The 13,703-nt window shown below is 54.9% G+C and overlaps 3 protein-coding genes across 3 annotated transcripts; 1 reads left to right on the forward strand and 2 right to left on the reverse strand.

The window, feature by feature from the left end:
• Positions 1-1,184: 1,184 nt before the first annotated feature.
• Positions 1,185-4,306, reverse strand: LOC113146820. The gene is made up of 5 exons (XM_026335301.1): positions 4,130-4,306; positions 3,676-3,814; positions 3,131-3,354; positions 2,327-2,375; positions 1,185-1,738 (listed from the first exon to the last, which is right to left on the reverse strand). Exons 1-5 carry the CDS (start codon positions 4,304-4,306, stop codon positions 1,185-1,187), a joined length of 1,143 nt encoding a protein of 380 aa, XP_026191086.1.
• Positions 4,307-5,134: 828 nt separating this feature from the next.
• On the forward strand, positions 5,135-6,241 carry LOC34622439. The gene has a single exon (XM_022735601.2). The coding sequence runs from the start codon at positions 5,135-5,137 to the stop codon at positions 6,239-6,241; it is 1,107 nt and encodes a 368-aa protein (XP_022592548.2).
• Positions 6,242-8,698: 2,457 nt separating this feature from the next.
• On the reverse strand, positions 8,699-10,295 carry LOC34622440 (protein tyrosine phosphatase domain-containing protein 1). Its single transcript, XM_022735602.2, has 3 exons — positions 10,276-10,295; positions 9,185-10,209; positions 8,699-8,793 (listed from the first exon to the last, which is right to left on the reverse strand). Exons 1-3 carry the CDS (start codon positions 10,293-10,295, stop codon positions 8,699-8,701), a joined length of 1,140 nt encoding a protein of 379 aa, XP_022592549.2.
• Positions 10,296-13,703: the final 3,408 nt, after the last annotated feature.

Below are 13,703 nucleotides of genomic sequence, written 5' to 3' on the forward strand. Positions count from 1 at the left end.
TCCATATCTGAACACAATGCCAGACACTTACGGGCAGGCCGCGAACATAGCAACAAGGAAAGAGGCTGGTGTCTTTCGCGTTATACAGGCGCGCAAAGCCTCAGTGACCCTAAACTCCTCAGAAACTTAGCTTCCGAGCTCACCTACTGTTAACTGTTGAAGCCGTCTGTCTAGGTACTGCTCCCTACAGCGCTTGGAGCGTGTGCAGTACAGTGAAGCAGCCTGCACAACAATCATTCTTACAAAGTGGAACAAGCACTGCTCTCGATAAAGTAGAAAATGCATACGCATAAAATGCCCCCTCCAGCGGGTAACGAAGGAAACTGCCCACACCCTTTGCTGCCGCCTGTGCGGCGTGCAGAGTGCGCGTCTGCGCTCGCTTCTGTAGCTAAGGCCGTCGAATTACACCTTTCAATCACAAAAAGCCGCCTGCCTGGCTAGCTATCGGCTACAGGGTGAAAAGTGGGACGCTCGCCACCCGTACATGCTTAACCGGGTCCAACAAGGGGCACCTACTTACGTATACACTGCGTCTCTACGCGAGTGAGATGCCTCTCTGCGGCCTGAGAGCTTTGCAGGTGGTAGCCCATGCGTTTCAGGAAAATTTCTCCCTTGGCTTGACTATTCCTGACTCGTATGGATCGCAGATTGGAGTCCATTGCGTACAAAAATGATCCATCATCTGGGAGGGAGCGTTGTAGGTGGCTATGTGCATCTAACTGTGACGGCTTGGCGTGCTTACAGGTGCGCGAACGCGCAGCTATTTATGAACCACCCGTACCCCTATGCCGAACCCTCAGCAGTGAGGGCTGGGACGCGGAATAAGTTTCGGAGGAACACGCAATTCCTCTCTAGGAAGTTTTGAGTTGAGTTTGCGGCTAGTAAGTGACAGCCTATGAAGATCCTAGATGGATTGTTTCCGTAGGAAATGGCATACGGCAACTCAAGAGACACTATAGTCTTTCGAAGGGGCTGCCGCGTGGCAGCATGCTGCCTCTAAGGTGTCTCATCAGCTAGTTACCCCTTGCACAGCCAGTCCTACTGCTGTGCGCGCAGCTCAACGCCGCATCTGTCCGAGGTCCGTATCAAGAGCAGCAGTGGCAGCACAACAGAGAGATGTACAGCTGCACGCGGAAGCCTACAAGCTGCAAAGAAAAAAAGTCCTAACAAAACAATAAAAAGGCCTACTCCTCATCGGAATCGAACATGACGTGCTGATTGGGGGCCTTGTGTTTCGATAAACCGATCCGTGTCGGCTGGTTGTTTGGGTCTTTTGCACGTGCCTTATCTGTGGCATCCCTCTGCTGATGTGGCTTCTTCTGCGGCAGAGGATCTCGCTTTGCTCGAATCCCCTTTTCAGCAGTGCGCCCACAACCCGCCTCCTGCCGTTCTCGCTGCGTCTCGACGGAGGCCCCCTTCCCAGGTGCTTGCCTCTTCTGCCTTTGCGTATTTTCGTTCCCACCGCGAAGGCGATCCTCCCCTTCCGTCCAGCGCCTCTCGTGCTTTCCCCCCTTCTGCAGCACATGGGACGCCCCTGCTCGCCCATTGCTGCCGCGGATTATTCCTCCATTCTGTGGATTTGCACCGTAGCGAAAGGCCTTGCCCCCACGTCTCTGCTGCTGCGTCTGCTTCTCCTCATCTGAAAGGGCACGGGCATCTTCGAAAGGGTCCGCTGTCGCAGCTGCAGCGGCGCCATCGGGTGCCTCATCGCTCGCATCCACGAACATGTCCTCCCCAGCTGCAGGAGTGCAATGACGACCCCACAAACACGTACATACACGCACCAAAAAGCCGCTGGCTAAGTGCGGGAACCTTCGCACGCGCACACCTACCAAGGGCGTTCAGCCAAAGCAAAAGAAAAATCCCTGTACAACCGAAGCAGCTAGGAAGGAGCTACATAGCTGGAGCGCCTGCTGCTTCGGCAGCGCTAGACGCTCCACGGACTAGGCACGAGCGTAGTCACAGCAGCCCTAAACAAATATAGCGCCCTTCCAGCGATAAAACACAGAAAAAAGGGTAATTCTGGGGCAGGTGGGAGGCTAGCAGCCACGAAACCAACAAGGAAGGAAGGAAGGGGTTGGTAAATTGTGGATGTACACATGCAGAAAGACGACACCGCTTAGAGTGAGACAGAGATAGAAAGAGACACAGCACGCTGAAACACATAGCGACGTCTGTCGACCCCCTTACAGACTCAGACGCAACAAAATACCCCTACCTTTCGAAAGCGTCTAGCTGAGAAGACAGATCGCTCGCTTAGCGTGCGCGAGGGGGAGGGAGAAGCACAGTCCAGGCTCGCTGCCCTTAAGGATAAGCAGTCTCTCACCTGCTTCGTCTTCCTCGTCGACAGCTGGACCTTTCCGGCTCTCCAGCATCTGCACACCCAACATGCAGGAAAGCAGCGCCTTCTTAAGAGGTGCACAGCAGGGGGTGACGCCACACGCGTGGGACGTTGCGACTTCGTCTCACTCCCTACCAGCTAGAAGCCATCCTCGACGTTTTAAACTGCGGTGCTTATAATTGAGGGGAAACACGTTGCTTCGCTCACCAGCTCGAGAATGCGACGGCGCATTTCCTGCCGCTTCTTCTGACTCTCTTCGCTGTCTTGGGCTGTACACCAAGTCACCACATGGAAAAAAGGAAACACCCCCCTCAGAATTCAGGCAAGCAAGCAACGAAAGAGGACACTTTTTGCCGGGTTTCTCTGTTTAGCCAAAGAGGCTTTTTACACCGTTTTTTTTCTGCTGCGATTTTGGCTAAATCACGCGCGCACCTGGGAAGAGTGCCACATACGGCGCGTCCTCAGGATACAACTGCGGCAAAAAGGCGCACATGATCTACAGCTGTCATACAACAAGAGAGAGAGAGAAAGCGCATGCAACGTCCTGCCACAATGCTGCACGCATGCAATGGCTTCCTGTGCATGCTGGACGCCTCGCTCCTGCCCCACCCCCTTGAGAGCAGTTCGCGCAGAGACTCGGCAATCCTAGACGTTCCAGGTGCTCAGTTTCTCTCCTTCTCTCCACTGGGTAGACAGCCTGGCCTCTCTATGTACATGTATATATATATATATGTATACATATATATGTACATACCGATCTCGTTGAAGTGCGCGCGTAGACAGACATACCCGGATGTAGTTCAAGTCTTCCAGGTGTAACCGCAGTTTCTGCTGAGCCTGCGAGATGCGCGCCTCCAGCGGGAGTGCTTCTGCGCTTTCAACGACAAGATCCTCGGAAGAAGTTGCAAGGGGCCGTCCAGCAGCAGGAGCAACGGCTCCCTGCTCCTGCTCAGACATCAGGGCAAGGAGTTCCTTGCGGGTTTGCTGCAAGCGCCGCTGCACTTTCTTGAGCTCTGAACAACAACCCCGCACAGATCGCGCAGAAGGAACTGCGTCTGGAGGCAGAAGCGCGCCTCCGTCCTTTCCGCGAGACAGATGCAGACACACAGTCAAGCTGCAGCTGAGCGAAGCTGTACGGGGTAAGCTATCATCTACCAGGAAGCCGTGGCAAAGCACAAGAGGCGACGCCGAAGAATCGTATCCCATGCCTTCCTCCCCATGCCTCTCCCTCTAACCCCAGGAAACCTTCTAAAAATATCCAGAAAGCTGCTTTCTTCTCGTATTCAGGAGCTAAAGATCGTCACAATGCGGGATTTTTTCGGTGCTCCCCGTACCGTAGAACTTGAGCTTGGAGTAGAGGGCTTTTTTGGACCGAATAAACTTTTGTCGCTTGAGTTCTTTGACGCGCAGCCGATGCCGCTTTTGGAGAGTCTCTGCCTCCGCGCGCATCCGAGCTTGCACCTCCTCCGGAAGCTGGCAGCGATGAAGCAGCCACACACACACAGACAGAGAAAAAAACGTGCAGCAGGATGCAGAAACTGTCGGTACGGAGAATGGCAGCGGTCTAAAGCTTCGTCTGCCGCTGCACTCTGTTACCTTGTACTTCCCCCCTCAATTCATCTGCTCTCTCGAGAGGCTCCCTAATAACCTGCCCTCTGGCTCTCCCCCTTCCTCCCCCTTCCCTGCCCTCGTTCACCCTAAAGAGCCTCTCTAGCTACGCCACCAGCCCAAAACAACCGCCAAGCACATACAGCAGAAATACAGGAGGCGGCATGCGCAACTGCTCACGTCGTGCTGTTTGTGCTCTAGAAGGCGCTGCAAGCTGCGAGCTTTCTGCGCGCAACTCGCCAAACGCTTTCGCGCCTCAGGCTTCGCACAAGGTTCATCCCGTCGACTCCTTTGCCCCCCCCGGCTACCTGCGGATGGGATTTCTCTCTGCTCTTTCTTTGCAGCTGCAGCCGGCATCTTGACGCCGACGAAGAGCGCACAGTCCCTAAGTCTGCACCCACGCGTTTCCTGCGGCTCCAGAGGCACAGCTGGCGGCAGAACTCTCGCCTTTCTGCGATTCTGGAGATCTGGAGGCAGTGCAAGACGTTGTACGCAGGATAACCTTTGCGCAGCACGCGTTTCTGCGTCCTTCCTGCCTCAAAAGCCGCCACCCAGCCTTCCTACCCCGTGAAACGCCCTGCAACTGCTAGCTCTATCTGCAGAAAGTCTCGTTTAGAGAAACGCTGGAGGTAAGCTGCACCCCCCACTACCGCATCGAAACTCAGGAGCCGATGCAGGGGCCCCCCTCACAGACCGACGGGCAGGCAGGAGCGCTCTGATCTTCATAGATAGAGGCAAGAACGCCAGAAATCTTGACGTGTCGCAAGGAAGTGAGAATCTGAGCATTTTTGCAGGCAAATAACTCATTGAGAGGCAGGCACGAGAAAGGCAGCAGCCACACGTCACACAGTCCGATCTTATCGAGGCCTCCCTGTAGCCCGCGGGCTGCACCAGGCGTTGCCGTACAACGAAGGGAACGCGCGCATGAAATCATGGTATCTTGTTGTTTCCAGCAATGCAATGAGGTCGGCTGTTGACGCTGCTTGTGGCTCTTCGTTTATGGGTGAATATCTTTACCTTCCAGTCGCCGGCCGTCAACCGACCTACCCTGCAGCCTCTTAGGCGCTCCCCTGTTCATGAAAGCCCCCTGCTTTCTCAGACACGCATACTGTGTGCGCTGCATTGCTCCTTCCGCGTCGAATTCGCTCCCTCTGTAGTCGGCGTGGCTTGTTCGCGCCCGCCATGATGCCGCCTACAGACGAGAAGCAGGCCGTTGTGCCCGAGCATGTGTATAGGTTTCCTCATCCGAACGAATTTCCGGAAGTTCAGAAACTGGCCACAACGGACTGCAGCTTGCTGCTGGCCTCCTCTAGCGAGGTTCGGAGGCAACTGTTTGCTAAAGCTGGGGTGCCCTTCGGTGCCTTTTCCGCCCCTCTTGAGGAGGACGATGTGCAGCAATGGCTGGAAGCCAAGCATCCCGAGCTTTCGACTGACAGACGGACGCTGCTAATTGCACAGCTCAAGGCAGATGCCGCCGTGCATGCGCTCAGGGGGCCGAACACGCAGCACCTCCTGCAGTTGCGCCTGCACAACCAGATTTTGAACCTCCCAGAGTCTGAACGCCTCCCGCTTCTTGCACTCGCCGAAAGCGCTGCAAGAAGAACTGGAGGCGCCACTGCAGCCGTGGCGGCACTTGCTTCGTTCGCGGAATCCTGTGTGGCACTGGAGGCTGCGGATGGCCGCCCTCCAGTGCTGATTGCGGTCGATACAGGCGTTTCCCTCCATGGACGCGTGATGTTCAAGCCTAGAGACAAGAAAGAGGCGGAGTGCTTCCTGCAAAGATACTCTGAAACCGAAGATCCCATAATCGTCACCACCAGTGTTGTTCTGGTGGACCTCTGCGACGAACTCGAAAATCCGCCATGGGATCCAAACGCCGCCGTTCCTGCAGGCCCCGAGTTTCCTCATAAATGCAGATCGTGTGGCAAATTTCAGCAGCAGGGATCAGCGGCGGGCAGAGAAAACTGCAGTCCATGCAGCTGTCCGCTACCGGTAGTCCATGCGGCAAGCATACTCGACGAACCCGGGGGCCCCGCGGCATACAGATTCAACTCGCGCGAAGTCTTCACTGTCCACTCTGAAGTGCGATTCAACAAGATGGATGCGGAAACCCGCAAGCGAATCATCGAAGAAGGCGACGTTCTGTATTCTGCCGGCGCCATTCTCATCGAAAAAGGAGAGATGGCCAAATACTTGAAAAGCGTCTCTGGGTGCCCGCACAGTGTAATCGGCTTCCCTCTGGGACACCTCAAGGGCCCGCTTTCTCAGCTTCTCAAGAAGATTGGAAACTGACACTGTCTCACGACTTGAGACGCACATGAGGGAGCATTGAAAGGACGCCACTGTTCCCAGGATTCCGCTGGGCTTAGTGGAAAATCCACCATTCCTCTTTGTGCCCCATGCATGGAAGTGGAATCTATGTAGACCTGTATGGTATTTTTATAAAAAGAGTCTACGATGCATGGAATCCACGGCCTAACGTTGCACGCCCACACCAAGTGCGTTGCAGCTGGCCGCTTTGTGCGTGCCTGTGCGTCTTTTAAGAGTGTTTTGTTAGAACAAGCTACAGGAAACTAAGCGGGACTCTTGTGGCTTCTTCATGAAAACTAGGTGCTCCTTCTGGTAATGCCATACTAAGGGAAGTTGTGTTCATTCTTGGGCTTGAGCATTGCAAGTAGGTAGTGTGGTGGGCCCGCCCATTCCAATGTTTGAGGTTTCCCCAAAACAATTTCTTTAGAACTTTGTCAATGTTCCCCTGCGTCGGACTTCCCTCTTTCTCAGTTTGCTCTTTTAACGGCTTGACCCGTGTAAAGAAGAGGACCTCATGAGAAGTTGTACTATTTTGGCGCTTAGCCGGTTTAGGAGACGCTTCTCAAAGGGGCCGAAAGCTCGTTCCTCCATACCGTTAAAAAGTCACCCCTTGGCGTTCCCCCACATTGGCTCGCCACGCTTTCCTTTCAAGGGTGGAAGGATTCCGAGCGCTGCGAACGGTGGGGACATACGTAGAAGCACTCCGGTTGCAATGCACCACGCTTCGGAATACACTGGCTTTCGCCACTATCCACCTAGAGCCACCCCAGGCGGAAATTTGAGGAGACTATGCATTACACCAAGCACAACGGCAAAAGAAGCTCAACCATAATTGTCGTACAAAAGCAAAATGCAGCCGCTTTCCCGGGTACTCTACTCGGCGTAAACGCGTAGGGAGGCGAACAAACACTCTCTGCAGCACCCCTCGCGGGCAAGGTCTGCTGCGACTGCGAGACCTTACGTACTCAGAAGCGTTCGGAGAAGTGTTCCGCAGTCGGAGGAGGCAAGGCAGACCTAATATACTAGGACCAACGAAACAGGCGCTTGCCGAGCTACTGACGCCTTCTGACCAACGCGAGCTACAGGCGCGGCTGCTGGTAGGTGAAGGCCACTAGCAACTATACTAGGGGCAGATCAAAGCCCTTCCCGCTATTCCTCTTCGTGCCGTGCGCGACTCGACGGCGAAGAAACGAGGAAAGAGCAACCTTGCTAGACCGACTGCGGAGCTACCCGCAGCACGCGCGCCTCGTTCCGCATGAAAAACGGGCAAAGACGGCTGCGATTATGGAGACCTTACATACGTAAAAGCGTCGTGGAAGTGTTTCACAGTCGGGGGAGGCGCGGCAGACCTGGCCCATTATTTTCTGCAGGGCAGGAGGCGGGAGTTCAACTGTGCGTTTGACCATCAAACCCCGAAACACCTGCACCCGTTTCACAACAGCCCTTCGCCCCAGCACAACATCTGCACGCTCCCGGCGGTCCCCTAAATGACACTAAAAGCACGAATTCCTCTTGTGCAATTCATTCAGCTACGGATGCGGAGGCATCAAGTATGAAGGGCGAGCGAGTACTACAAAGACTCGTGATCCTCATCGATCGCCCCCCCTTTGTAACGCGGGGAGGCGCCTCCAAGGACGGCGGTAACAACCGCCTCCTCGGTTCTCCTTCATACCCCTTTCACGAGGTGACCGTTACGCATCGCACGGCAGCAAGCACAGCAGCCCCACGACCAATTATCTCACAGGCAGGCAACACAGACAGGCACAGCATACACACACGAGCACGCACAAGCACGTCTAGAGTTTCGTTTGCAACCAACCACCAGCTCGCTCGCTGAACACCAAGACAGATTGATTCTACTACTAGGGCGATATGTCTCTTCCATGCCCGCAGGATTTCCGCGCCGTCAATGCAGCCCAAAAACGCGCCATCTTCCCTTTTCTGACATCCTATTCGCTCAGCTAGGACGCCGCGAAACATGCCCTTCTCATGCATAGCTAAACCCCGCGCGGCGCAGAAAAACGCATCCAGATTCCGAGGCAGAGAGCTTCCTTTTAACGCCCCTTCGTACTGTATTTGACTGCAACAGTGCCCGTCATCAAACACGAGAACCTCTTGCTCCAAGGAATAAATAAGAGGCCTTCACGAGAGAGCGAGAGAGAGACAGACAGACCCCGCTAGCTAGACGCTAGCCAGCGCACCACCGGCACAGGAGCAGACAAAGAAATCTCCTGTTTCTGAGTCTTGCAGCCTGTCTTGCTGTCTTCGCTCATTCGCTCTAACTGGCCTCCTCTCTCTGATGGGGTAAAACGCCCTCTGAAAAGCCTCACGGCAGGCAACACAGAGCCTTCTCTCCTTATAAACCCCGCGTCTTTCACTCCACGCCTCCTAAAGGGTGGCCATCGCGCGAATGAACCGCTGCCTTCCGAAGAGGGGGAGTCACATGAGGGCACAACGTCGCATGCAGCGCCGCGAGGCAACCGCATGGCGCCTATAGCTGTGAAGAAACGCGAGCTGCCGACGGTTGATAGCACCTGAGAAGCGAAAAACACACGCACAAAGACGGGTTACGACACAGTCAGATACACACACGCTCCCGCAGCCTCTACCCTTGTTGTGAGGAGCCCACCCGGCTGCAAACTGCCAACGCAGCCATTGCACACGAAAATCGAGAAAAGATGGAGAGATGAGACTACATACACAAACATGCATGCACATATACACATATACATAAACATATACATATACATACATAAACATACACATATACATAAACACATACATACACGTACATACATACACAAACATACACGTACATACATACACATACATACACATACATACATAAACACATACATATACATATACATACATACAGACGTCGCGAGCGACTGTGTGTGCCCCTCTCCTCCCCTTTCCACTGACCTTTTCTGCGAGATCGGATGAAGTTGACAGCCTCATCAGCATCAAGACCACTGTCAATTAGAGAGACAGCAACCAGCACAGGCCCCCTGCCCAGTCCAGCGACGCAATGCACCGCAATGACGCCCCCCTCTGCCCTGGCTCTAGAAGCCAGAGTTCGCCATCTGCAGATTACTTCGATCGGAGGAGCTTCGCCATCTGGAAAAGTGAGATCGTGCATGCGGATGCCTGCCTTCAAGACGGGCGCGTCGTCGTACGTTGGAGGGCACGTCCTCACCAAATCCGTGACTCCCACCTGCGCCATCTGCTCCAAGTAAGCCTGCAGATTTTCGTTTGTCGGAGCATCGAGGATGAGGCACTTGACGCCGCGAGATTCGATGAGCGTCGGCACATTCAAGACCACCCCAACGGCTCGCTGCTGCTGCTGCTGCTGCTGCTGCAGCAACGCGCCGCTGCCAGTTGTGCAGGAAGCTCCACACCAGCGACCCCTACACAGCTGCTCGCCGCTTGCTCCGCTGTGCGTGCTGTGGTCGCTACAGCAGCAACAGGGGACTGGAGCGCTCGCGCCTCGCTGCAAGCACCACTGCTGGTGCTGAAATCCGCCAAGGCTGCAACTGCTGCTCGGACGAGTAGGGGGAAAGGCGCTGCTAACGCCACTCCCAGCGCCTACCCCGCTGCTGCGACTCCCGCTAAGCGCAGCCTCGGCTGGGAACGCTGCTCCGTGAGCCATGAGCTTGGAGAACCGCCGGACGATGTTGTTGTTTGTGCTAGTGCAGTTGTTGTTGATGTTGTTGTTTGAGCCAGTGCTGCTGTTGATGCTGTTGTTTGAGCCAGTGCTGTTGTTGATGCTGTTGTTTGCGCTAGTGCCGTTGCTGCTACGCAATAAGCCGCTACGAGAGGAGGGAAACGTCCACTGATCAAGGGCATGAGACGGCGTAGGCAGCTGCGGCTGAAGCTGCAGTACGTCGAGACTCTCCTGGCGCAGGCTGCTGCACTCAGAATTCACTTCACTCTTGCTGCAGCAAAAGCTGCCACTGCTGCCGCTCCGCTGCTTGCCGCTCCGCTGCTTGCCGCTCCGCTGCTTGCCGCAGCGCATGCGAGAAAAGAGGCCCATATTCGCCAAGACGGTACAGGGTGGCGAACCGAAACGATCCAAATAGTCTGGTTTCACGTGTCGTGCAAATAACACTAAGCGGCCACGATGCCTCCCCCTGCCTGTGAAGAAGCTGCACCGAGTGAGTCTCTTGTACACCGAAGGCTGCAGCACACTCAAGGAGGCTCTCGGCAGCGAACCACCAGTGCTGCTGGACGGCGCAAGGCGCCGCCGCTAAGAGGAGGAGAGGCCGGGCTGTTAGGCACCGGCTGACCCTTCTTCATGCTGTGCTGAGCAGAACGGATAAGCTCGCGGCTCTCTTTAAGCCGCTGCTGTTGCTGACGCTTGTCGGTGAGTGCTGTCGGCGTGAGACTCTTCCTCTGTTCCCGCGGTGCCCAACAAATGCCCCTCTGTCTGTACAGCCGGCTGGGTGGAGTATGAACGGCTGGGGTCGACGCGTCGAAACGGCGAGCGGTGGAATTCTGCAAAAAACAGAGACGCAGCACCCGAATAGACACATGCCATGCGCCACGAAACGCTACATGGGAGCTCTGTGTGCAGCGCATGCAATGATGATGGTCGTCATGTATGGCTCATGATGATCGTCCGTCATGAACGATCAAAAATGGACGATCAAAAATGAACGCCCGCCGGCTAGCCGAGTCACTTGCATAAGAGCAACATGAACGCATGTACATGCATGCTGTGTGTTTTTTTCACGATTGAGTCGTGCATGCACCGACGGCCTGCGTGCCGCGGTCCTTTCTCGATATATTTGCATGCGTGCAAGAACACAAGTCAGTTGGAAAAGGGTCGTACAAACTTACGGGGCTTCGAGTTTTGCTCGAGGTGGCAGTGATGCACTGGTTGAAGAAGGCACTCCAACTTGTATGCGTGTGTATGCGTGTGTGCGTGTGCTTCGCGATCACCAGGGGTAAGCCGCCGTTGCTGCTGGCTGCCCCTCTATTTCTGTGCTTACATTCCAGAGAGGCCCACGTTGAGTACCGTCGTTGTTATAAATCCAGGGGCTAAAGATATAGTGCTTATACAGTTATGCGTTCTGTTGCGGATGCTGCTCTGATGCACGCGTTCGCGCTGCAGCGGACAGAGAGCCGCCTGCAGCGGGGGCTTGGACGTTCACATGAACGACCTGGAGAAGGTATCGCCGTTGAGCAGTCCCAAGGGTTGCACTGGTGTGCTGCAGTTGCAGCAGCCGCCGACACTTTGAAAAAGTGCGTGCAGATCTCTGGATTCAATGGAGGCGCAATGCCGCTGCTTGCGTTGCGTCTTGAGCTGCTCAATGCTAACGCAGGCAGGGGGCGTGCCGTAGTGCCTCAAGGGTCCGCGCAACGCTCTCGGCTGCCCTCTCGAAGCAGCCGTGGGTGAACTGGGCAAGACGAGAAGCCGAGAGATACAGGGCTCATTGCACAGACGAAGCGCCAGATATCCGCTGCCGCAGCAGCAGAAACGGAAAACATGCACGAAGAAGTGCGAAAAGAGCTGGGATTGGGGGCGTTTCAGGTGCCAACGACGGCCACTACAATACCACGGAAAGTTCCCGAAGTTGCAGGAGGAACCCCACGCGGAACGCGACGAGGGAAGGAAACACGCAAAGTAAGTTTCCTGGGGGGCTGCTGCGCCGCAGGACTGAGCTCAGCTGAACGCAAAGACAGAGGAAAAAGCAAACGCGATCACCCTCAGATATGCAAAACAAAGCGGAAATGACAGTGTTTGGACAGCGGCAACGGCAAACAAAACGAGGATCTTTCACTGTATGAACACGACGGCCAGCAGCTGACAGCGGGTGGCAGCGTCAGTATGCATACAGCAGGGATGGACGGACGGGCATACCGGCAAGATGTGGCGAAAATACGCGCCCTTCCGAATGAATAGCTCAGGGCGAAAATCGCGGAGAAGCGAAACGTGCTAAAGAGCAAAACGTTTCGCGCACTTTGAGCTTCCTGCTGCTGCGAAAGCCGGAGGCTGCTGCTGCTGCAAAGCGGAAGAGGCTGCTGCGGTTTGAATGGCTTCAACCGGAGCGTATCGCAATGATAGTTTGAAAGAAAGAGCTCTAAGCTAAGAGTGAGGTCCTGCAAACGGAATTACGATGAAGAAGCACAGAGGACGGCGCTTGCATTGCAAAGCCCCCGACGGCACCTGCCCATGATGGTGCTGCTGCTGCTGCCGCCGATGGGGCGCTCCGCACAAGCGGGTGCTGTGCTGTTGCCACTGCCGCTAGTGCAGCTTCCGCCACTCGGCTTTCTCACCCTTTTTCTGTTCTTGGGATGCAAAAGGCAAATGAGCTACTGCCTAGGGAACGAATCCCCCAAGTACAAGGGGTTTTGCAGAAACACGCATGCACTGGAAACCTCGCCAGGTCTCGCTGCTGCAACTGTGTTGCCGTGGCACACGCTACTCTGCAACCACTGCAGGTCCTCGCTGACAGCCCCAAGGCCTTGGGTTCCTTCGTAGAAAGGAAGTTCAGTTCATGAACAAATAAGCGTAGCGTTGTAACTTAGCCTTCATAGTGAAGCTAGGCATCTTAAGGGGGCGGAGTTTGTGCGCTGTGCCCCCCTTCTTTCGCTGGAGGCTGCCTACCGCATTTCCAATAACCCGGCTGGAGCTTAAAGCACAAAAGTGGAAAGAACATTGTTTGCAATGAGGGGTAACGTATAGGGCATTACTTGAGCTCTCATCGAGAGCCCAAAATGTCTCACTGGGTGGCATGATGCTTCCTGATGTGCGCCTAAAAGACGCGCTGTGTTCATGCATGTCAGGGGCCACGTCAAACTTGACGACTTCGTATTGCCTAAGGTGTGTTAAACAACGCTCAAGCCACGTATTTACTGTGTATGGTCTGATTGTTAGTGTTCTCGATGCCCTTGACTGGGTTCCATCATAGCACCACACTGTAAAACTGACACGGGGTGGAGCAAGCTAGACCTACACACATTACCTCTATTTAATAATAACTCGAGTATTTGGTATGCTGGTTCCTGCATTTTATCTATTGCAGCCTCGTGCTAGGTAAATAAGACGCTGTCGTGTGTCATGCGCCAAGTGCTGTACGCAGCATGTAGCTGTGAATGCTTGGAGTGGTTGGATGATGCAATTACGAACATCCCACGCGTCCCTCTCCCTCAAACCAGAGCCGTAAAAAAGCGGGTGAAGGAAGGAGCACGCCCGTAAAAATCCGCTGGCTAGCTTTCTATTGGGCCTGTATAGTGTCTAGAGTCGAGCGTCTTCTTCCTGCGGAGACCTTGAGTAATGCATTACGAGACACCAGTGCCGCGAGGTGAGAAGCGCAACTGTGACTGCGCACGAATGCTTGGAGTGCGCAACCCTTGTTGCAAGGCGCACAACCGTAGCAATCCGTACTTTCCCCCTTTGCAGAGTCCTGTTGCCTTCGGGGCCACGCAGCGAAAGAGG

This window comes from Cyclospora cayetanensis, unplaced genomic scaffold (genome assembly GCF_002999335.1).
Source record: "Cyclospora cayetanensis isolate NF1_C8 unplaced genomic scaffold, CcayRef3 CcayRef3_contig_65, whole genome shotgun sequence".
Taxonomy (NCBI): Eukaryota; Apicomplexa; class Conoidasida; order Eucoccidiorida; family Eimeriidae; genus Cyclospora; species Cyclospora cayetanensis.

What these genes read in the sequence shown, in the direction of transcription:
- LOC34622440 (XM_022735602.2), bottom strand. Translation starts at nt 10,295, where the DNA reads ATGGGCCTCTTTTCTCGCAT. An exon ending in ATGGGCCTCTTTTCTCGCAT is followed by an intron (nt 10,210 to 10,275) that starts GCGCTGCGGCAA and finishes CAGCAGTGGCAG; the next exon opens with CTTTTGCTGCAGCAAGAGTG. An exon ending in CATCCGATCTCGCAGAAAAG is followed by an intron (nt 8,794 to 9,184) that starts GTCAGTGGAAAG and finishes TTCGCTTCTCAG; the next exon opens with GTGCTATCAACCGTCGGCAG.
- LOC34622439 (XM_022735601.2), top strand. Translation starts at nt 5,135, where the DNA reads ATGCCGCCTACAGACGAGAAGCAGGCCGTTGTGCCCGAGCATGTGTAT.
- LOC113146820 (XM_026335301.1), bottom strand. Translation starts at nt 4,306, where the DNA reads ATGCCGGCTGCAGCTGCAAAGAAAGAGCAGAGAGAAATCCCATCCGCA. An exon ending in AAGACTTGAACTACATCCGG is followed by an intron (nt 2,376 to 3,130) that starts GTATGTCTGTCT and finishes TTGGGTGTGCAG; the next exon opens with ATGCTGGAGAGCCGGAAAGG. An exon ending in CGACGAGGAAGACGAAGCAG is followed by an intron (nt 1,739 to 2,326) that starts GTGAGAGACTGC and finishes GCACTCCTGCAG; the next exon opens with CTGGGGAGGACATGTTCGTG.